Below are 24,856 nucleotides of genomic sequence, written 5' to 3' on the forward strand. Positions count from 1 at the left end.
TAGTTTGCTTACAATAGGCATTCAACAGCGTATGTGCACAAATTGTTATATCACGATTATCCCAATAACGCAAATATCTAATTATATAATAGTGTTGCATTATGCATGTACTATGCCTAAATAGTAGGCAGGGTTTTACACATGGTGCACGAGCCGGAGGCGAGTGCACTATGTGTCAAACCCTGCCTACTATTTAGGCATAGTACATGCATAATGCAACACTATTTTTTTTATTATGCTGACTGTTGTAATTATTTATGCGGCAATCTATTTAACTTTCTCCTGAAAACATCGGTGCTAACACAGCGCACCTGCAAGAACTGATTCAAAATCTTCATACTAAAATTGGTTGCATGCTTAGTTATTTTGATTACTAGTATTTTCTCTAAATAAGTCGGGATTTTCTGTCCCAAAGCAACTCATCTTTATTTTCCGTTGTGTTAGTAAGACTGATTTGTTTGCAGACGTCGATTCTCATTGATATTTTTCTTTTACATCCTTCAATCAAGCGCTGTATAAAAAAGCGTTTTAATGACCCCATGATATCAGTTCATCTAACGATCTGTATGTAATTAGTTTGAAACTTTGTTGTACACATTTATCTAAGGTTCCTTAGAATAATATAACTGTTTTCAAATAATATTTGTCTATTTTCTCCTTCTTGTGTCAATATGTATAAATTAAGTTTATATATGTAATAAAATCCCTCCAAGCAGTGATCGTCTCTGTGGCGTAATCGATAAGGCATCGGACTGGCAACCGCGTGGTCGTGAGTTCGATTCCCGGAATGTGTATGGAAGAATTTTATTCAGTAAATAAAGCCATGCACTATTTCGACATAGTATACTTACGCTATATGAATCCTTAGACCACTATGCGAGAATAGTAGGGTATGGGTTATATAGAGACAAACTGACAGGAAGCATAATAATATCTCTTTCAGTTTAATTCTCAAGCAAAATTATTGATCATTAACTTTTCAACGATTGGGATGTTAGAAATATTTCTCTGAATATCGTCTCGCTTTGACTCTGTTTGGTTTTTTATTTACTGTGCTATTAATAGTAAGACAGTCGATCATGATGCCTAAAGCCAGGACTTTGCTCTCAGCAAAGGTCACCGAAAAGAGGAGCATCCCCTCGCAAAGAACATTTCTATAAATCAAGGCAACCTTTGACATAGATCCCAATGTAAGTTACGTCATTTCTGTTTCCGTTTCACACAGGTCACTTACGAAACCAAATAGAAGCTCAAACAAGCATATTAAAAGAGTTGTTGTTACGGGTATATCACATGTAAAACATGAAAGCCCTTGCTCTTTTCAATAAAAGAACACGAGCCACGAAGGATCAAATACGGCACCAGCCAAGATTTTATTGAACTTTTCAACACACATAGCAGAGAGCATATGCTTTTCTCCATTCATGATAAGTAGGTCAAAGTTAAAGGTAGACTCAAGGTCAGAGGGTAAAAATAGTATATTTGGAAAGGTTTTGTCACAGGTAAGGTACAAGTAAAATAATTATAAAAAAATCAAGTCTCACAAAAAGTATGACCAAAATTGAACATTTTGTGAAAGACGGATACACGGATGGACGGACACACTGACAGAGGAATGATATTAAATGTCCCCTGACTTTCATTCAAGCGGAAGACAATAATTATAAGGAAAATAGGCTTGCTTCAAATCGTAAGTTGAAAAAAAAGGTTGCATTTTGCGTAGGTTCTTTGAAAGAATATCACTCGAAGTGGATATTTTCTTTTTTAAGGATAGAACAAATTTCAAATTCATTGCATAAATCTTGTTCATCTCAATAAACAGCACTGACATACATACGCTTCAAATATTTCTTTCCAAAATTCTTTGCTAAGCTTTTGTATTGTGCAGTTTTCAAAGATTGACAAGATAGGAGACGAGGTTGAAAAAAACTTAACAGGTATTCAGGTTATCATGTCAACAAACACCCGTAAATCAGTGTTATTCGTATGAAATAACAATAAAAACTATTGAATATTATGTAAATGAACCTGAATCGTTCATACTAATTAATAAAAGATAAAAAATGATTATACAAATGTATTTCTTTGAAGTGTACAGTATTTTTTCATTTATTAATGGGTCTGCGAAGAATTTTAACAAACCTTGTATTTCTGTAGGGCATTTAACAGATAAAACAATTAGATATCTTATCCGATATCACTTTGATTTAACATGTGCATTGTGCAACTTTGAAAACATACCAAACAAGGTTGTTACGGGATAGAGGTTGAATCCATAGTAAGACCATTTTAAATCATTTCAATATTTTAACAAGGTATGTAAGCCAGTTAATTCCAGGAATTATCTAAGGTAAGAGGATTGAAAACAAAGTCATATTTTGCTGAAATAATATTTCGATCTCCAGAAATTAAACAAGAACATTTGCAAGCACTTTAAACTGTTCTACCCGAATATCGACATGGTTTGACTAAATTTCTTCAAACAGTGCATGCTATTAAATTTCATTGGTCTGAAAGATTAATATACTAAGACGTTTATTCGATCTTTTATTCTTTGCATTTATAGAAGTATAGAGTATAGAGTATAGCAGGGCATCAACGATAGTAGTAATCGTGGGATAATTTGCATGAAGGACGAAGCCCGTTATGGAAGAATTATCCCAAGTTTCCAACAAACGTTGATGTTCCCGGCATACTCCACTAACCATAAAGTGATTCCTTATATTTTCATTTCATTGTGAAATAAAATTGTAAATTAAAATTTTAAAGTGTAAGGTAATAAATTTAAAATTACATGAGGTGTCCTTTATAAATTTCAATAGTCACCACCCACTGACGTCAAACGCAACTTTTAGACAGCTGCACGAGATTTATATGCATATTACACCTGATTACCGTCAGACACAAAGACAGACGCACGAGACTTGGATACACATTCGGCCTCCTTAGATCCTGACGTATTGCTTGGCGAAATATACATGCCGGAATAATGATCAAGAAATTGAATCCACTAACTTCTACAGAGAAAACAAATAGAATTGGAAATATTGTTTGATCTTGACCAATTTTGCATGGAAAATTACGGTCGATTGCGTGTTAAGCTGCAGTTAAATTTCGTGCTCGCGTTGTCAAAACACCTTTAAAATACAGAAAATTTATTATATTTTTTCTCATTAGGATGACTTCGATGTGTTTTGTTTTTCGAAACATGAATATGTGATTATGCAATAATCCAATAGTTTTTTTTTTATTTTAAAGATTTCAAAAATTTAAAACAATACATGACTACAAATTACATATAATTTAACAAAATCATCACATGTCCACTACTTGCTTAACGTCAGATTTACTTTTTCAGGGAACAGAATGCATCTACATGTAATAGTTAAAGTTTTCATCGTCTTAATGACCTTATGGGAGCCCAGTCTGTCTTCCAAATCTCAACTTCGCAACGACCTTCTTCAAAACTATACAAAGGAGTTACCACCCAACGAAACGATTACTGTTGACCTTTATTTCAGCGCCTTTTCTACTGATAATATAATAGATTTTGATGACAAAGACGGAAAATTTACAGTAAGCGGATATCTAGAAGTGTCCTGGATTGATCCAAGAATCGCCGTTAATTGGGCTTCTTCGCAGAATTTCCGAACTGAAATTTCTTCAATAAATTTTAAGGAATCAGAAGTTTGGACTCCACAAATTCGGCTTATTAATTCCTACTATAGACATGATTTTGAAAAAATGGTTGAAGAGACAGTATCAATTCAAAGAGACGGATCGGCATTGATGACGAAAATGGACGTATTTACTGCAAAATGTAATGGAAATTTTAAATATTTTCCATTTGACACACACACATGTAGCGTAGACATGGTGGTATGGGAATTCCTTGAAGAAATAGAATTAAAAGTGCGGAAAGGAGAAGTCAAAAAGACACTTTACGCAGACACCTACTCTTGGAATTTAAAGGGCACAGGAATCGGCGTTGATTACATTGATTACGGGAGTAAAGGCACTTCTAAAGTTCCAAGGGCTAAAATTCAGTTTGTGATAACACGGAATTCATCGTATTATGTATATTTTTTAATCGTTCCATTTATTCTTTTACAAATTCTTCAACCATTTGCGTTTCTGTTGCCATTGGATAGTGGTGAAAGAATCAATCTTTCCCTAACTCTTCTTCTTGCGCTGGCTGTTTATCTTACTATTGTTGCTGAGCAGATTCCAAAATCATCAAATTCTGAACAACCATTGCTGGGAATTAAAATGGTTCTTGATATTTGCCTTGCAGCTTTGTTCCAACTTTTTTTAATTTATATTCATCTCAAGAATAGTATTCAATCAGAGAGACCAGAACATAAAGTTTACGGACTCTCTCAGGACTCCAACAACGCTACACTTTCTGATGAAAATAAAAAGTGTAAACTGTCAAAATGGCTTCAAAAGTATTCAAAAAGAATAAACTTTAGGAGTTTCGTTTTTTCAGCTATCGTCCTATATTTTTCTAATGCTTTTTTGATAGAGATTTATGTACAATCAAATGAGAAAGAAAATGAACAACAAAAAACAGTAACAACATAATTACTGAATATCGATCACGACCCTTCATTTACGGAGCAATCGACCAACCTACTGCGACGATAACTGCGAAAGAAATAATTATATTTATGTATTCTTATGGTTATAGGCAATCTCATCGCAGCTTGCTTTTGCTAATTTTGTATAAGTCAAATAAAACACTTTCATAGAGATGAATAATGTCATTTATTAAAATGGCGATATACATGACTGTAAATGTGAACAATTAAACAAACAAGAAGGGGGTCAGATTCACAAGCTTTGATTAGCAAATACGTAAAGTATGAGATTGAATACTGTTCGTTATCTCCATATCCTTTCTTATGATAATGTCTGATCCCCCAAAACTGACTACAAAAAAGTATCTGAAAGACAAGACAATCAAAACATCAGATGAAAAAGTTAGCAAAAAGATGACACATCAAAACAAAATAGGCCAAGGGTAGTTACTGTAGTGAAACAAAATACATCAACACAATATAAACAAATCGAGTCAGAACTTATCAAATATATGATTTTATTATACCTCTGTGAATTTCTTCTATATAAAAATATGACGAAAAAACATGCTATCTTTTTTCAAACAGTCCATACCATGAAATAGTTTTTGTGCTATCTGCCCATGGTAAAATAGTCATCAAACTATTCACCGGTGTAACGACGAAAAGTGACCCCCGTAAAATATTGACCAGGGGGTCATTTTTCTATGTAGAAAAATGACCCCGGGTCAATATTCTACGACAAGTAGGGTCATTTTTCGACTGTAGAGAAACATTCCAGACCATTAATTCTACGACTCCACACACGTTGAAAAATGACCCCCATAGAAATTTGACCCCCTGCTTTTTTATAGTTACTTTTATACACAGATCCCTCCCTATTCAAAGGCCGAAAGAGTCGAGCATAGGCCTAAATTTGCAGCCCTTCACCGGCAATGGTGACGTCTCCATATCAGTTAAATATTCTGGAGAGGGACGTTAAACAGTATACAATCAATCAATAAACTGTAATACCTTATATTTGTGTCTCCTGATATTTTTTCATACTTTCAACAGTCTTCAAGTGAAATTTTCCTAAAGTAAAGTTCTCCGCAAAAATGACAAAAAAGCAGATTGGGAAAGAAAATCAAACGTTTATCAATTATTAATGATTGTCTCCCTCTTACCGTTTTAAATGGAGAGGGCATTTGTTTAGTTTTGTAGATTCAAACTAAGATCTGACGTGATACAACTATTCAGAAAGAATATTAATTAAACGGCTATAACAAAATTGTAAATACAGGTTAGTTGGGGTCAGTTATCAGAGTAATTAATCCGTGTTTTCTTTTTCTGATATTAATTTCATACAATCATTGATTGTTTGCACAAAATTTCATAATCAAGATTTAGCCCAAGCTCTTGCTCTCTCTTTGTTTTTGTAGGAGACACGCTTTAATTGTTTACCTGTCAAAGATCATTGGCGGACACGTAGAAATTGGCTTTAAATATGGGGTACATGTACTACCGTTATGTAAAGAAAGGACAAATACGAGCGTTTGATATCCTGCATCTAGATAAAATGTGCAGCTAATATATTAATTTTGAAATTAAATACAATGGATACATATTGATGAACAGTTTTCATAATTGTACTTCAAATTCGTTGCATAATGGTGATAGCGTAGGTTAAATATTGTAAACTAGTCTGTAAAAGACAAACAATGAAAATAATTTGAAAAAATAATTAAAATTAAACGAATATTTGACTATCGTTTGACTAAAGAATCCAACTATTCGACTAAGATGTCCGAGTAAAATTGACATCCCTAATATAAACATGTATATCTTCTATGTTTATATCCGCGCACAAACAACCTGAAACAGAGATGATTTAAGAATTCACAGAATAATAACTTTATTCTCTAAGATTTAGTTTTCTGCATTTATACGCTTGCATCAAACTTACTCGAGATAAGGCAACGGAATCGTGTACATAAAAAAGCAAAACGTAAAGATTGCCCTAACTTATGGTGTCGTTTCAGAGAGCTGCGAAATGAGGTAATTTCTATGGTTAGAAATGCTAAAGAAAAGTATAAGCAGAAACTCACTTCTCAAATACTAAATAAAGATATACCACCAGGTAAATGGTGGCGAATTACAAAATCAATTGCTAAACTTTCAAACAAACATAAACCTATGCCTCCTTTAAAATCAAATGGTCAGATTTTACTTCATCCATTAGAAAAGGCAGAAGCACTAAATAATTTTTACTCAAATGTTTCTAGTGTTGATGAAAGTAAAACCTTACCTGAGCATGGTCCTGGTCCTCCCTTAGTAACAATTGAAAACATAATTGTCACTGAACAAGATGTTGATGATCAATTAAACAATTTAAATGTAAACAAACCTCCTGGCCCAGATGGTATAACACCAAATATTCTTAAACAATTATCCTCCTCCATTTGTAAACCATTAGTAAAACTTTTTAATAAGTCATTTGAACTAAAACGATTACCAAATGTGTGGAAACAAGCTAATATTACCCCAGTATTTAAGGGTAAAGGTAGTCCTGACTTAGTAAATAACTACAGGCCAATTTCACTAACTAGTGCTGTTTGCAAAATTATGGAAAAAATTATTTTTAAATATTTGTACAATTTTATATTAGAAAACAATATTTTAACAAAATACCAATCAGGATTCCAACCAAATGACTCAACTGTCAATCAACTAGTGGAAATTTATAATACAATTATATCTAATTTAGACAAAGGCAAAGATGTTAGATTCATTTTTTGTGATATTTCAAAGGCTTTTGATAGAGTTTGGCATAAAGGTCTACTTTTCAAATTAGAATCTTATGGTATCCAAGGTACATTATTGAAATGGATTGAAAATTACTTAGATGACAGAGTTCAAAGAGTAGCTTTAAATGGGTTCTTTTCAAATTTTAAACCTATATCTGCGGGTGTTCCTCAAGGGTCTGTTCTAGGTCCTTTTCTTTCCTTCTATATATTAATGATATAACTGATAATTTATTTAATAATACAAGGCTAATTGCAGATGATACATCACTATTTATAGTGGTAGATAATTATGTTAATGCAGCAGCAATATCACTTACATCTGACTTAGATAAAATTAATAAATGGGCTTCAACATGGGCTGTAGATTTTAATCCAACCAAAACCTGTAATGTTAATTTTACAAGAAGTTCAAATAACCATCCGCCAATCCATTTTGGCTGTAATGGTAGTATTATTAGTGAATCTAGAACACACTGTCATCTTGGACTTCTTTTCTAAAGTGATGCCAAATGGTCATCTCATCTAAATGATTTATATGAAAAAGCTTGTTCTCGGCTAAATCTTTTAAGAATGTTGAAACATCTACTAGATAGAAGTGCTTTGGTAAAAGTCTATTTTGCTTTATTCGACCCATTCTAGAATATGGTGGCATTGTTTGGGATAATTGCTCACAAGAACTCTCAAATCTTTTTGAAAATATTCAAGTGGAAGCTGCCCGAATAATAAAAGGACTTAGGAAAAACTCATCTAGAAAGGCTCTGTATTTAGAATTAGGTTGGGAACCATTAAATAAGAGAAGGGAAAGACAAAAACTCTTGTTATTCTATAAAACTGTTTATGGTATAGCCCCTTACTATTTACAAGAAATGGTCCTTCCTTTTGTACCACCAAATCATGGTTACAATCTTAGAAATAGTAATAACTTTAATTTTGTCATACCTCAAGCAAAGACAGTCTCATATTTTAACAGTTTTCTGCCTTCTACTATTCAATTATGGAACAATTTACCACTAGAAATAAAATGTATTGAATCTTATTCAAGTTTTAAGAATGTCCTCAAGAAATCTACTGTAGATAAAATAAAGGATGTCAAGATTTTTAATTATGGCAGTCGCAAGGAAAACATTCTACATTGTCAACTAAGAAATGAATCTAGTAATTTAAATGCTCATCTATATCATCAGTACCTAAGTGAAATAGCATCTTGTACTAAGTGCGGATATCCGAACGAGAATAACTATCATTTTTTCTTAGAATGTCCTGCATATAATAATCAGAGAACGATACTTTTTGAAAGTCTTCAGAATGTAATAGAATTAGAAAGCATGTCTCCTGGTCAAATTTTGAATACTTTGCTATTTGGGGATAGGCAATTACCTTATAAAACTAACTGTTCAATTTTTGAAGCAGTCCAACTGTACATCAAGTCTTCAAAAAGATTTTGTAGTATCTCTTAATTAAGTAAAATATAAATCCTGACATTTCTTATAATTACGTTTAATTTTATTTACGTCTCAGCATTTCCATGTTCCATGTATATGTTGTACTAGTATTTTTCCTTTAATAATTGTCTTTGCACTTTTTAATTTTATTTTTTTGTTTGTTTTTTATTTTATTTTTCCTCACTCAGTGTTGTTGCTTGATTAAAATTTATTTGTCTTTTGTAAATGTTACTTTTTCTTCAGTTTTGTATTTTTCTTTGCATATTTATCCTTTGCACTTTATTATCCATTTACTTATTCTGTTTGCTGTTTGTTTGCACTTTTTTACTTTCTTATCATTATATTTCATAGCGAGTATACAAACTTAGTAATAATTCTTCTGTAAAACTTAATCTATTTTTTTTTCGTTTTGCTTTCCCATATATAGTTAAGAAAAGAAAATAATGTAACTTAATAAGTATCATTCCATCATTGTAAATTATTGTCAATATTCTTAACATTTGTAACCTTGACCTTGGAGAGGACTTATATAGGCCATGCCTGATGTCCAATCCAATTATGTAATCTAACATAATAAAATATTGATTAAATTAAAATTACTCGAGATAACGATACGTGCCACACGACTATTGTCCTTAACAACGTTCGATCCTGATATCTTAAGTCTTAAACTTTTTATGCCAAGTATATTTTTAGTTTCTACATACAAAGCTTAATTAAAATTCAAATCAAAAATGGGGGTCAATACGCTTCTTTTGGCGCTACAGTACATTTACTATGACCTTTTTGCACTGAAATTTGTGTCTTAATTAAATATTAAATTTTTGATGTTTTCCCTCCAATATTTTTATCCAATTAAAGCATGGAACAAAATGAACTCTTAGTTTGTGTAGAAAACGACACTTAAAGCAATATGAGCTGCATTTTTGAAAATTTTAATTTGCTGTTAAAATGTGTCATTTAGATACATTTGTATGTAATTTAAACTTTAATGATCAATTAAACTAAAATAAAGCAAAAGATAGACCTCTATATATACAATCCAAGATACAGTTTTATATAAGAAATCATTATTGTACAGGACGACAATAATGTAATTTTGATTCAATCAAAGCTTTTAAAAAGTTCTTCCATCGCAAACACGAATAACAGAAGTTTATTAACGTTATTTTTTCTGTCACTGAAATAGTTACTTACAATTTTGCAACAAAAATTTCCGACATCAAAGTTGCAGCTCATATTGCTTTAAAAATTGTGACTTAGAAAAAGTTTCAAATTGATTCGCATAATCAATTATTTGACCATTCTGCACTAATAAAAAGTGAATTTTCTGGCATTAAAAAGAGTTATATGTGTTAAGGGCTTGTTTAGACCCCTAATTGAAAATTTTTTTTATTGATCATGGTAGATGTTGAGGTCATCAAGTAACTCATGATTTATATCTTTCATTGTTCAACCCACTCGTTTCCATGGAAACAGCCTTCAAATACCAAACCTTGGAATCTGACTATATTTGGCATAGATTCGAAAATGCACCTGTATCATTTACGGAACATTTACAAAAAAGCAATTCAGTTCATCACTTAATTGATCCCCCCCCAAATTTTTTTTTACATGAATGAATTATAATAAAATTAAGTATTTGTTTCCATGGCAACAACTGAGAGATAATAATAAGAAAGCAAGTACTTATAGTTTAAGGTAGGATTCTTCTCTGATTTCTGACTAGATGAAACATTCAAAGTATATTTGCTTATATGTCTTATAAGTGTGTAAGGAATTTTAAGGACCATATTTTTCTTTCCTCGTCACAATTGTACAACTTTAAATAGAACTGGTAAACTGCGTTTGAAAACTAGCAGGGACTATATTTTTGGCGGTATGGTGGCGTATGAAAATATCTTCTTTTCTGCCTCTCAAAATTACAATAGAACAATGAATTTAGTAATAATTTTTACCCAATCGAAGACTTGAAGAAATTTTCAAATGTAAGTTAGATTAATAATGAGGGACTAACCTTTCAAAATATATCAAATAAATATGATTTTTCAAACAAACTAGAAATTTAAAAGCTTTTAAATGCTTCCTATCAATGTGCAGATTGAAGCCAAAAATCCATAAAAAAGTATTTTTTCCCCATTAGTAAACGATCAAAACTTTTTGTTTTTGTATCATTTTGTACAATTATAAGACTACTTTATTATATGTGAAAATAAGATAAAGTTAAATATAGGAAGCATATGAAGAACTCATATATCCTAACAAATTAAGAAAAACAGAGAAAATTCGGATTAGCCAATATCCAGTTAAGTTAATTATATTATTAATATATAATTGATTAAATTATTCATATTTTTCCGTTTGGATGGAACGTTTTGAGCTATCTTTAGAAGTTGATTGTCATATGATAACACATCTGTTTCTTTAGAAAGGAAAAATTACCATGAAATCCTATGTGATACACTTGACACATTTTCGAATTCGAAGAGAGTGACTTTGTAGAATAAAAAAAGGTAAACGGAAGTCCAATCTAATTTTAGTATACTAGTAATATTATATATTAATACACCCCTTTATTATGATTTATTATAAAATAGCTGATTACAAATATCCAGAAGAAAAGAAAATTCTCGAAATGGTTGATAAAGAAAGTTTTTTTTTCTTTTATTATCATTTTTTTTCAATTTTTACTGTTTCAAAAAGACATCAGTTAGAAAAAGTTCGTTATTTTACTTTAGGATCAGGGTCCGGTGAAGGTTATTTTTAAGTATTGTACATGTACATACATGTATGTGGCAATTAAGCTCAAAAGTTTTCAAACAATACAAACTGGAACAGATCTATCATAGATCTTCAAAATTTCAGAGATTGGCAAAGATGCCAAGTATGAGTAAGCATCCCCTGGACGATATGTGTTGTTTCTGAATGAAAAAAAGGAAATCAATGTGTTCCTTTGAATTTATTTCCAATGTCAACAATTATCATGCACATTTACAGTTAAAAATCAGAATAAGGTAATAACAATTATATAAAAGAAATCACAAAAAGAAAGAACAAATGATTATAAAGTTATAACAAATCTGCTCTGCATTACATCACATGTATGTTTAGTCTAAAGCATCGTGTAATCTACTTTTTCACTTCTGAATTATTGAACACAGAAGGGGAGATTGTTTTAGATTGCTCACATCCGCTTAATGCAAGTTTTTAACATACATCTGATACATTAAATCCATTTTTTAAAATGTCAAGGTCACTTTTCGTGTTTGATAGTTCATCTCACATGCACAAATATCTGTTATGAAAACGCTTGCCTTTGAACCAGTGGAAAATTAAAGATTGTCCTACAGCTTGTATTTTGAGTTATAATAAACTGAACAAAATGTCAAATACTAGTTATCGAAACTTCAAATAAACAACACCATATGAAACATTACATGTACAAAGAAGAAACGTCTATACCCTTTTCACACCGTCATACGCATATTTGATGCTCTGAGAGTATTTTTCTAAGACGTAAACGCTTTCACTCGCATTCGTAAGTTTGATATTAACAAATTATGTCATAGTTAACCAAACGAGTGTCAATTGTAGGGTTTGTACAGGTGTGTTCCATGTATGTTATTTTTAATAATATTTCACTTGGATGTTTGAAAAAATCATCCAAGGACCAGGTTTACGGGTCATCACTGTAACAAAGACAAACTTCATAGTGAAAACATAATCGAGAAAAAATCTAAATCTTTGCAGACATGAAAAGGTAAAAAAAAATAACATGTTTTATACAGTGATAAAAAAAACATTTTAAACAAGTTTTTTTTTCAATCAATAATTTGTATACATTGTACATTAATTAGCTTTTTTTATCGTCCATGTACCGGACAGTGAGTTTGATGAATGTTGATCCCTATGAGATCTTGTTCACAGTATGAAAAACAAATTTTAAAAAATATGACTAGTGCATGGTTATGCCTAGGTCACATTTAAGTCGATGGTCGGGCGACTAAATTTTCTGGTCCTGTCGGCTGAATGAACATGATCGGCCGACACAAGTATCGGGCGACACGGAGCAGTCACATTCATTCCCAGGGACACCGATGACTTGGATAAATAACATAAAAAATCTTTTTTCTTTAGAAATCAGCAATATTTTTTCATAGATCTATATTCAGATAGGTTACGTGAGTAATGTTTGCAAGGCAAAGTGGCAGAATCTTATAAAATTGTGACTCAATGTTGAAAATGTGTGTAAAATTTGTATGGAATTGCATAAAAACGACAAATGGTGCATATCTAAGCAGCAAAGAATACTTAAGATTTCTTTATATCTTACAGATTAATTATTTATGTTATCTCCATTCAAAAAAATTATATCAATCCATGCATCAAAATTTTGTTTGTGTTATGTATCCTTTAATAGGTTAAATATTCACAAGTCGGCCAATCATCGCTCGATCATCGAGCTCTGAGCTACAGTTTGATTTTAACCGTCGGCCGAAATTTTCAACACCCTTATTGTCCAACGACGGACGACCGACTTAATAAACTGACAGCCGATGGTCGGACGATGATCGAAGGTTGGTCGACGAATAACTGCACTTGAAGAAATCGGCCACCGACGCATGAAAAATTATAACTTGGACCGATGGACACAAAATTGGTCGGCCGACAAAAAAATAGGTCAAAATCGGCCAAGACAACGGCCGATGAACTGACGACTGTCACCCAAAGAATTCCATTTTTGCTTCAAAACCCGTCGGCCGTTGGTCGTTTTTGGAAATGTGACTGGGGTTTTAATGGTAGGGGAAGAAATCCTCAAAGTTTTGACTCGTGGATTGTGCGCGGAATCATATCTTTCTTCATGTTCTGCAGGTCTGTACGTTGTATAACGTTGTTTCCAAGGGCCCTAAACCCAATTGCCTTACTTCTAGATAACAAATTTGATATATTTTCAATTTCATCTACAATTCTTAGTCTTACAGCTTCAGGACCTGTCAACCGTTTAGCAAAAAAATTTCTCGTAAAGCATCTGGGTTGAGTTTCCGTCTGAAAAGTAATAAAATGTTTTAACGGGGAAAACTCTTTAAATTGAATATATAATTCTTCCTTTAAAAAGGAACAATATACAATGTATATTTTGTGCAAATGAAATGATTTTACTGGTATAATTAAAAAATATTTCTATAAAGTAGTACATGAACCATTTCTTATGTGCTGCCTTAGGTACTATCAATTTATATTAATGTTTACTATAGTACTTGGGAAATGAAGAAGATGAGCCACAAAAAGCTGTTATAAGGTCACGATTCTAAAAATATCTAATTTCCCCCAAAACTTGTCATTGAAGTTTTGCTGCTTAAACAAGTTTCCAGGTACTTGAAAAAAACAAAGGGTATATTTCTTATATAATCCTTATGGACCATCCTTTGAATTGTGTACTTATGTTTTAAATTATATCGATATTTATTTAGAAAATAAAAGATAATGACAATTCTAAATTAAAAAAAATCATATATATGTTATATCAAGAGAGGAAATGATACGTACTGTAAAATGGATGAATCTGTTATAAGAAGGCTGATCAATGTTTCATTCCAAGAAATCCATCCGCGATCAGTCATAATTCTGTAACCATGGCACAATGCCAGGAAAGCTCCAGTAGCAAAACAGTGCCCTGTACAAAATAAAAAAAAACTGACTAATTAATCTTTCATTTATTTTCTATAAATTACTGTTGCCTATATTGGAATTCCCATGGGTACAAACTGCACTCCCTTATTAGCAGACTTATTTTTTTATTCATATGAAGCAGAATTTATGCAAAATCTTATGCGTGAAAAGAAGAAAACACTTGCTGTGGCCTTTAACTCGACATTTAGATATATCGAAGACGTATTGTCAATTAATAATGATAATTTCCATTCCTACGTCGATACGATGTAATATTATCCTGGTGAGCTTGAGATAAAAGATACCACAGATTCCGACACTTCTGCTTCATATTTGGATATTTTACTTGAAAAAGACACTAATGGTAATCTAACAACCAAGCTACATGATAAACGTGATGACTTTAACTTTTCTATCGTCAACTTCCCTTACTGCAGCAATATACCTTCATCACCTGCATACGGAGTATATATATCTCAGTTGATTCGATACGCAAGAGCATGCTCCACGTATATACATTTTCTACAACGAGGAAAAGTGTTGTCAAACAAGTTGATGAAACAAGAATATCAGCAGTCTCGTTTAAAGTCATCATTTCGTAAGTTCTATGGTCGATACAATGACCTTGTCAGCAAATACAATTTATCATTGAGTCAAATGCTGACTGACGTTTTTCATACCAATTGTAAGTCCATTATTTATACACTGAATTGACGACGGATTTTTTCCGTTATTTCCTGATGATGACAACGAGCGCACGACGGGTGTGGCCGGTCGGCAGGGGATGCTCACTCCTCCATGGCACCTGGTCCCACCTCTGATGTTTCGGGGTCCGTGTTTGCTCTGCTTTGATTTTGTATATTGTTTAATGGACTTTGGGATTGAGTGCTGTTCGTTGTCTCCGTGTCCTTCTTCATCATTATTCGTGGAACACCAATTTTCGTTCTTGAGTCCATCCACGAAATCAAATCCCTTACCAAAATATTGACCTTCTGGCAAAATCTTCTGGCTTTATTGCCGCAATATTGCAGCAACATTCTGGCAATACATTGCAGCAATATTGCGGCTATATCGTTTTTCGTATGTAAATTAGTTTTGCGGCAATATTGCCAGAAAGGGGTTGCGGCAATATTGCTGCAAATCATGACCAAAATATTGATCTTCTGGCAACATCTTCCGGCATTATTGCCGGAATATTGCGGCCATATCGTTTTTTGTATGTTAGTCAGTTTTGCGGCAATATTGCCAGAAAAATGTTGCGGCAATTTTGCTGCAAAGCAATTGCAGTGCATGTATTATTTCAGGCTGTGCTGAAGCAATATTTGGGCAACACTACAGTACTATATAATTAAGTTGGTAATTAATAGAAATAATGATCTATCAATCTAACAATTAACAAACTGTGCTGAGGAATATAACAAACAATAGCAAGCCACAGGGTCAATAAGAAATAGCTACTTCTGCTATTCTTTGAACAGTTAGAAAATTATGTTGATCATCATAATGAAAATCAAGATATGTTTGTGAAACACTATGCGCCTGGTGCCAATAAAGTTTGAAAAAGCTATTTGTAGCATATGGACACAGTCAAAGTCACAAGGTCATTGATATTGGTGTCATTTGACAGAACTTAATTAGTGGAGTTTGCATACTAAATATGAAGTCTCTATCTCTTATAGTTCAAAATTTATGACTGAGGATCAAAATGGCTATTTTTAGCATATGGGTCACAGTAAAGGTCAAATTGTCATTGACCTTGGTGTTACTTGAAAGAGTTGAATTAATGAAGGGCGCATACCAAATACGAGTTCTCTATCTTTTATGGCTCAAAAGTTATGTCGAAGTTTCAAAAAATCTTACTTGAAGCATATGGTTACAGTCAAGGTCACAAGTTCATTGACCATGGTGTTATTTGAAAGAGCTTAATTAGTGAAGGGCGCATACCAAATATGAATTCTCCATCTTTTATGGCTCAAAAGTTATGTCGAAGTTTTAAAAAATCTATTCTAAGTATATGGTCACAGTCAAGGTCACAAGGTCATTGATCTTGGTGTTATTTGAAAGAGCTTAATCAATAAAGGGTGCATACTTAATACAAGTTCTCTGTCTTTTATGGCTCAAAAGTTATGTCCAAGGTTCAAAAAATCTATTTTAAGGATATGGGTCACAGCCAAGGTCTCAAGGTCTTTGACCTTCAGGTGTCTTTTGAAAAAGCTTAATTAGTGACTTATGCATACTAAATATAAAGTCTCTATCTTTCATTAATTTTAAGTTATGATAAATATTCGAAAAAGCTATTTTTAGCATATAGGTCACAGTGTCACAAGGTCATTGACCTTGATGTCATTTGAAATAACTTAATTAGTGGAGTAGACTTACCAAATATGAAATCTGTATCTTTCATTGGTTTAAAAGTAATGGTGAAGGTTAAAGTTTACAAACAATATGTGCCCCCGATCTATCGAGGCGGGCGCATAAAAAATGTTTATAGAAACAATATTAATATGCCACTGTGAAAATGTCCAGCAACTCTGCATTATAATTTTCAAATAACATGCTTTAATTCATCGATCTTTTCCTGCTACTCCAGGATATATAGACATACAAGTCTAGTATGCATGCATCACAAGCACTAGTTGAAACACATATAATTTTTCCAATTTTATCTCCATTGAATCATTCATCTCAAAAAAATATTGGTTTTGACTCACCAAGTCTGATATATGGAAACATAGTACACATTCCTATAATTCTGCTTAAATTCTTTTTTCTAGTCATTCCACACTATGCAGTCTTACTACTCATCTTGACTAATCCCACTGTAGACAACTGACAACTCTAATTAACTTGATACAAGTCAGTAATGAAGCAAAACATGCTTGCCTTTGAATTCCCTCCACTTTATTTAAAAAGAGGAAGTAAATGACTGAGCATGCTCAACAAATGGCTCATGGGTAATCCTAGATGTTGCCAGAAAGTTTTTTTCTGGCAGTATTGCCAGAATGTCACCGGGTGTTGTTGCAGCTAGCGGTGATATTTCATTTTTTCTGGCAGTATTGCCAGAATGTCACCAGAAGTTGTTGCAGCTAGCGATGATATTTCACTAACCCAAAAAGCTTGTTTCTGGTGACAAAAATGTGTTGCCGCAATGTTGCCGCAATATAGCAGCAATATTGCTGCAATGATTTTACTTTGGTAAGGGATGTTCATGGAGATTTAGTGCTTCCATTTTGAGTTATGATAAAACTTTTAAAAAGCCTCTTGCAAATGTCATCAACATATATCAATAACCCTTCCCCTTTACCCAACAAGTTGGATTTATAAGTGAATTTTTTGTCATTGTAGGAATACAATAACCTGGTTAATTTTCTTCGATATTTTTAGCAGTTTATAAATTCTGCGCAGTGATTAACAAACAAAACGCTACACTTCCCACCCCTTCTAATGTTATTGTGATTTAAATTCAAGACACGTGGTTTAGGTTTACCTATTCAAAGGTTATAGGGTAGAACCGGTTTTATAAATAGAATTGAAAGGAAACAGGAAATTGCTATAGTCTGTTTCTTCTGAAAAATGTCCTGTGAAAAATGTGTTTCCACACCTTTCTAAAAGACTTTTATGATTTTCAACAGAAATGGGTGGCTACCGGGGGGGGGATAAAAATTAATAATCTTATCATAGTTTACTGCAAAAATTACAGCTCAATAGCGACCGATACGCTGGTAAAACAAAATGTGTAATTATCATCTACACTCGTCTGACAAACCTTTGTTTGCCTTATATGGCTATTGCTATTAATGCGCACAGAGGATCTCACCACGAGCAATTGACCAATTGATTGAATACGTTTACGCCAAATACATATTTACATGTTACTTCGAACACGTGGTTCAGGTCAATCTATGATCATGTCAATGGAGTGCCAAATAAATAAATATTCTTCTGAACAAAATGCAAACATTAGAAACTATGAAAGATATCACGGGGCTCACGGGCGTTTTTAATTTAGGAAAAATATATTTTATAAAATGTATACGTAGTTAGTGTTAAGTTCAGAACACCAGCACTTCAATGGTAAGGAAAACGAGCAGCTTCTCGTATGCATTTAAATGCAAAATATTTGTCCAAAAAGAATTTTTAATTCGTGACAGCAGAAAATTGTATCATAGAGAATACTTATAATTTAAACTTGAATGAATTCAAGAGAGATCTATTGAAGTACATTTCTACAGAATGATATTATAGGGTGGTGAAAACTAAAACGCAACATAACTTTTCTGTTTACCATGTCTCCACGTGCTAGTCACTTCCTAGCCACATTTCCGTGAATAATTTACCCTATCTATCTCGCTGAAGTCTCGCTAACTCTCGCCAGAGCCACTGTCAGAGCTACTCTGAACTCATCGGGTTTTATAATTTGCAGAACACCGAAAAAGAAAAGGTTCCGAATACATTAGTAGGGGTGCTTCCGACGCGGTGCATATGCCAATCAGTGGTATCATAATAACACAAGTTCAAGTTCAAGTTTTTTATTGACTTTGAGCATAGCTCATCAGTATTAAAAAATACAAACATGACTGTACAGGTTTACAGGAGAATATGATAATTATGTACATATGAAACAAATATATATATATATATATATATATATATATATATATATATATATATATATATATATATATATATATATATATATATATATATATATATATATATTCTCAATGACCGTGTAGTGTAGGGCAGCGTTGTGAGAATTTCATTGGCATCGAAAGCAAGTTTTTTGACTTGCTTAGATAGCCGAGCGGTCTAACACGCGCTGTATCTGTACGGCTAGGAGACAGATTCCATAGGTCGTGGGTTCAACCCCGGGGTTGGGCGGAAGTGGGTATCTTAGTAAAAGTGAATTTCTCTGTGCTATCAATATATATATATATATATATATATATATATATATATATATATTCCATTATAACCTGTATATGGACTTCATGTTTCTTGGTCGATTCGATTTGTAAGAGAATGCTCTACGTAAGAACAATTTCTGAAACGAAGCAAACTACTGACGATTAAGTTGATAAAACAAGGATATCAACAGTCTTGTTTAAAATATCCATTTCGCAAATATTATTATTTATAATGTCAGAACATTATTCATTTAAACAAACATTATTTTCTACGGATTTTTTTTCCGTTTACCCAGGGACTGTGCCTGTCGAACATGATTTCCTGTTCTTATAAAAAAAAAACCACAGAATGTAGTTTCGGAATACCGGTTGTAAGCCATTTATTAAATCCAAAATTGTCGATCACACATCCATGGATACACAAGATCATCGTTCTTTGTGGGCAACATCGGAATATTTTCTGCAATACACTTGCCAAAGACTGTTCCTGAAAGGAAGTGAGTAAAAATCTGATGGGGAAAGGCTTCCAGGTAAGGTTCATGCGCACTGGCAATGTATTTGAAGATGAATCTAAATTTTTAAAAATTAAATACATACAGAAATAAAAAAAAACTTGCAAGTCGTAGGCTTAATTACTTATGTATAGTGGTAAAAATAACTAAGTCCTAAAATAAATACTCGAACGGGTCAAATAATTACAATAAACAAGATAGATTAAAAGTCCCTTGATATAATATAAACATCACAAAGCGATTTATATACTCAAGAATTTAAATAAGATTTTTCCAATGAGTCCAGTGGGACATATATGCAGCAGCTTCTGAATCAAATCTACCGAGGGACACGCATTTGTTTTTAAAAACAAAAGAAAATTTATTTATTTATCAATTTATCAAGAATTGTGAAAATTTACCAGGAAAAATATGCAAGATGACAATCATTAAATATAGCAATTAGAGTTGCTGATCAGGTTAAATTCAACTTCTCGGTATTTCATTTTTTGTTAGGAATATAACAGTTTAGATATTCTAAGCAAAGTCATAGGACGAAAATATCAGAAAGAGGTAAGAAAGTTTTTAAAAAAATTACAAGCTTCTAATGTGCATTTGCATGCTAATACAAAACACTTAAAGTATTCAGCATCCATAACCAGGAAAATAGTTCCTACGCATTCTCTGTGTATTATTGTAAGGTTACTTATAAATTTGACTTCTATCATTTTATATACTAATATATTATAAAATCCAACATTTACATGTCATGAGTGTTAAATCAGCTGTTCCAAGCAAAATTTAAGAATATTTGCTTTGAATGGCGTTCTCTGCATGAATAAAGTCTTGTAATAATTGGTTACTTTTTGCTTTTTCACAGAGAAATATGTTTTTTGTAGATATTTTTTTTGTTACAAAAACGACATAATAAACTAGATGTTTCAACATTAAGGTTTTCTGATTCTAATTGTACTTACCTTAATATTTGTGAAACAAGGAAACGAGTCAAAATAATAAAATAATGTTCCCCCATCATCCCTGCATCTAGATGCAAACTTCTTCCAAAATATCATTGTGAAAAAAAGGCTTTCATGAAACTGTTTTTTTTTTTAAAAAATGAAAACAAAATGACCACGAGCCACAAGCTCACCTGAGTTTATCAAACCTACCATTGTTCCTATGCAAGTTTGGTAAACAAAGGCTATAAAGTTACTTGGAAATCAGCCCTGTACCATAAACGTTAACCTTCACCAAAAACTTTAACCTCTCCAAAACATTAATAACATGGCCATTCCTTATCTGGATTGCAGCATTTGAAACCTTGACTGGCACAATGAAACACATTAGAAGCATCTTGCGTGCATATCTCATCAATTTAGGGCATAGACGTACACAAAAAAGAAAACTGCTCCATAAACCTTAACCTGGGACGCCGTCATCGACGTCTACGGTATTAAATGCATGTATGCTCCCCCAAACTTCGATGAGGTAAGCAAATAATGGACCAGAGCAATTGCGGACCTCCAAAAAAAAAATAGAGGTGGGATAGGGGCTATTGAGGAGTGAGCTTCCCCTGTCAACACGTTGATGCCTAATTTTAACACTAATAAATTAAAATGCAAGGCTTCTTAATGTCATTGACAACTGTTTTTTCATTAAAAATGAAACTCGTAAATAAAATACCTTGTCATTGGTCATTTGCAAATTTATTTTGTTGAAAAACATTCTGATTAAAAACATAAGTACTCTGAAGTTGACATCAAAAAGATCCTCGAGCTTCTGACAATATCTATGTTGTTTGTTTTAATCTATTGGAATTCCAACTGCAGTGATTTTATCTTTAGGCAAACCACTTACTTTTTACATCTTCTACAGATACATGCAGATTGCCAAAATCATTTGTCAATCCAATAATTGTAGCATTCATTTGTGTCAAGGTGACATTCAAATTATCTTCTTCAGATTGCAGCATCTGAACTTCGTTTTCTAAGCAAAGTACAGTTTCGTTGTTTTGTATAAAATTTTGCTGTAATGTTTCTACAAATACTTTTTGTGTCGTTAGTTCCTTTTCTAATTGATTAATTTTAATGATACAACCGTTTCGTTCATTTTCAATAACTCCTATTTGCTTCTGGACTTCATTGACCCTTTTATCTAGCTCTACCACTAAAATGGCTCCGTCTGGAGAGAGTGTAGTCGGCGTCAGGCCGTTTCCATAAAGAAGTCCATATGTCTTTTTAACGAAAAGGAAACAAACAAAAATTTTCAGCGGTAAAAGACACATTATTCCAGTTTTTCAATAAGAGTTCGCAGCTTTGTGGGACGATCCCTGTTTGGCTATCACTTTGCATAGTCATGCCGATATATTTGTTATGCTTGGATGTTGTTTCTGTAACCAACTAGATAACTTTGAAAAAAGCTGTTCGTTGACATTCATTATTTGGGGATTTATAATCTAGTTATGATATACATTTCACTCAAGATCTTTGTTTATTTAATCTAGATAAATTTATGTTTTTTCTTTGCGTAATCTTACAATGAAAAGAGTAAGAAAAACCCAGACCCGGTATGAATCTAATTAAAGGTCAATGATCACAGTGTTTAATTGATGTGAGATATCTACAGGTTCTATGTGTTTGAGAAATATCCACAAATACTTCTTTTTAGATAAAATATATGGAGATAACGAACAATATGAAGCTCCCTAAGATAAAATATATGGATATAAAGAGCAATATTCAAGCTCAAAAGTCCTTTACAAAATACAAATCTGGAGCAGAGCAATCACGGATCTCCAAAATATAAGAGGTAGGATCAAGTGCCTTAGAGGAGTGAGCATCCCCTGTCGACCGGCCACACCCGCCTAAAGCTTCTTGTCATGATCGCGACTTAACGAAAAAGTCCGTCAGTGATTCCGTGTGTAAATAGCTTAACAATTAGTATGAAAAACGTCTGTCAGCTTTTGACTCAATTATAAATTTCATTTTCTGACAAGGCCAGTATACTGACCATAGATTTTACAAAATGATATCTATAAATGAAAGTGCTGATATCCTTGTTTCATCAAATGTTTGTCAATATCTTGCCTTGTACATACCTGTACGTAGAGCATGCTCTTGAGAAGCGAATCATTTGAGAGATATAATCCCCGTATGCAGGAGATAAGGGTATGTTGCTGTATAAGTAGACAATAAGTGACAATTTAAATGTTAAAGTCGTTACATTTATCATAAAGTTTGGTTGTTAGATTACCATCAACGTCCTTTTCAAGTAAAATATTCATATATGCAACAGATGTGTCAGATTCTGTGATAGCTTTTATTTCAAGCTCACCTTGACAAACCGATCATGTATCGACATCAGAATGAAAATATCCATTATTACTTGACATTACATTGTCGATTTATCTAAATGTCGAGTCGAAGGTCCCAAAAAGTGGGAAAAATGTACATGAACGACAAACTTAAAAATGATAAATTGTTGATATCACAAAACATGCAGTAGGAGAATTGAGAAACCTTGTGATTTTTGTTTAGTTCATTATGAACAAGTACCAATCGTTTCTTTGGAGTTATTTATTTTATCGTAATCAACTTCATTCCACAAGTTTCACTAAGTTTCAAAATGTGTTATCAACTCTTGCTATCTATTGTCATGATGGCATTGTGTGATGTTACATTTTCATCGAGGTACGAACTTCGGAAAGATCTCCTTAAAAATTACGAAAAAGGCTTACTTCCTAATGATACCGCTACAGTTGTGACAGTTAACTTCAATGCCTTTCGCTTAATAGAATTTGACGATAGAAATGGAAAGTTTACTATAAGCGGGTATCTTGAGGTGCATTGGATAGATTTACGAATCGCCGAAAACTGGAACCTCTCTTCACATCAGTCACCAGATATTCCATCGATGTACTTCAAAGAATCGGAAGTCTGGACACCAAATGTTCTCCAGATTAATCCGTACAGCAGATCTGATTCCGAAAAACTGAAAGATGAATCCGTCATGTTTTTACCGACTGGATCAGCATTAATGTTGAAAGGAGACATCTTCTCATCAGAATGCAAAGCAGATTTCACCTATTTTCCACACGACACACAACATTGCTCGATTGAACTTGTTGTATGGGGGTACTATATGGAGGAAGTTATTCTATATCCATACCACAACAAAGTTAACATGGATAATTATAAGAAAAACAACCTTTGGGATATGGAAGACACAAGAATAAGTCTAAATATTCTTAACACAAATAAGGATTCATCGAAAATCCGAGTACTTAAAATTGAGTTTATAATCAACCGCCGTTCAACATATTATGTACTATTTTTGATTATGCCAATAGTTCTAATGGAAATTCTCCAGGTTTTTGTTTTCATGTTACCATGGGATTGTGGTGAAAGAGCGAGTTATTCTATCACTGTTCTTCTATCAATAGCTGTATACTTAACAATTATCACCGAACAAATTCCAAAGTCATCAGAACCCAACATCTCCGTCGTAGCCAAGAAACTTTTCACAGATCTTTGCATTGGGTGTGTTGTTCAAATATTTGTTATCATTAGTCTGCATATCTACAATTTTAGTCAACTGAAACATCAAGCAATTACACAAACATGTTGTCGGGATATGTTGATCTGGGCGCAGAAGAAAGATTGGATAGCCATTGGACACCGTTTGGATATAACGTTTGTTGTTATAACGGTTGCTGCAATATTTGCTGCCAATGCTTACTTGTTGTCAAACATAGTAATTATAAAAAACTTTTCTTTGTAGGAAACAAAACACAAAAATGGAGTGGAAATAAAGTGGCTTTCTAGTTTTTCAGTCTTTTTCAAGCTTTGGGAATTCCAGAAATATAACAAAATTTAATTTTGAACAATTTACTTTTATACGATTTAAACTCTCATTTCGTTGATATTTTGTTGACAGGTAATGAATTAAGATATTAAAAAAAACAGATTTCAGCATGATGAT

The 24,856-nt window shown here is 32.8% G+C and overlaps 1 protein-coding gene across 1 annotated transcript; it reads left to right on the forward strand.

Annotated features, from left to right (window-relative positions):
• Positions 1–23,533: 23,533 nt before the first annotated feature.
• On the forward strand, positions 23,534–24,628 carry LOC134279860 (ligand-gated ion channel 4-like; the record flags this gene model as incomplete). The annotated part of the gene is made up of 1 exon (XM_062762278.1): positions 23,534–24,628. A coding segment is annotated over exon 1 (1,095 nt), but the record flags the coding sequence as incomplete, so codon positions are not given.
• Between the last annotated feature and the right edge of the window lie 228 nt (positions 24,629–24,856).

Source organism: Saccostrea cucullata, unplaced genomic scaffold (genome assembly GCF_032062105.1).
Source record: "Saccostrea cucullata isolate Sc308-1 unplaced genomic scaffold, CSIRO_AGI_Scuc_v1 ctg5848, whole genome shotgun sequence".
In the NCBI taxonomy this organism is placed as follows: Eukaryota; Metazoa; Mollusca; class Bivalvia; order Ostreida; family Ostreidae; genus Saccostrea; species Saccostrea cuccullata.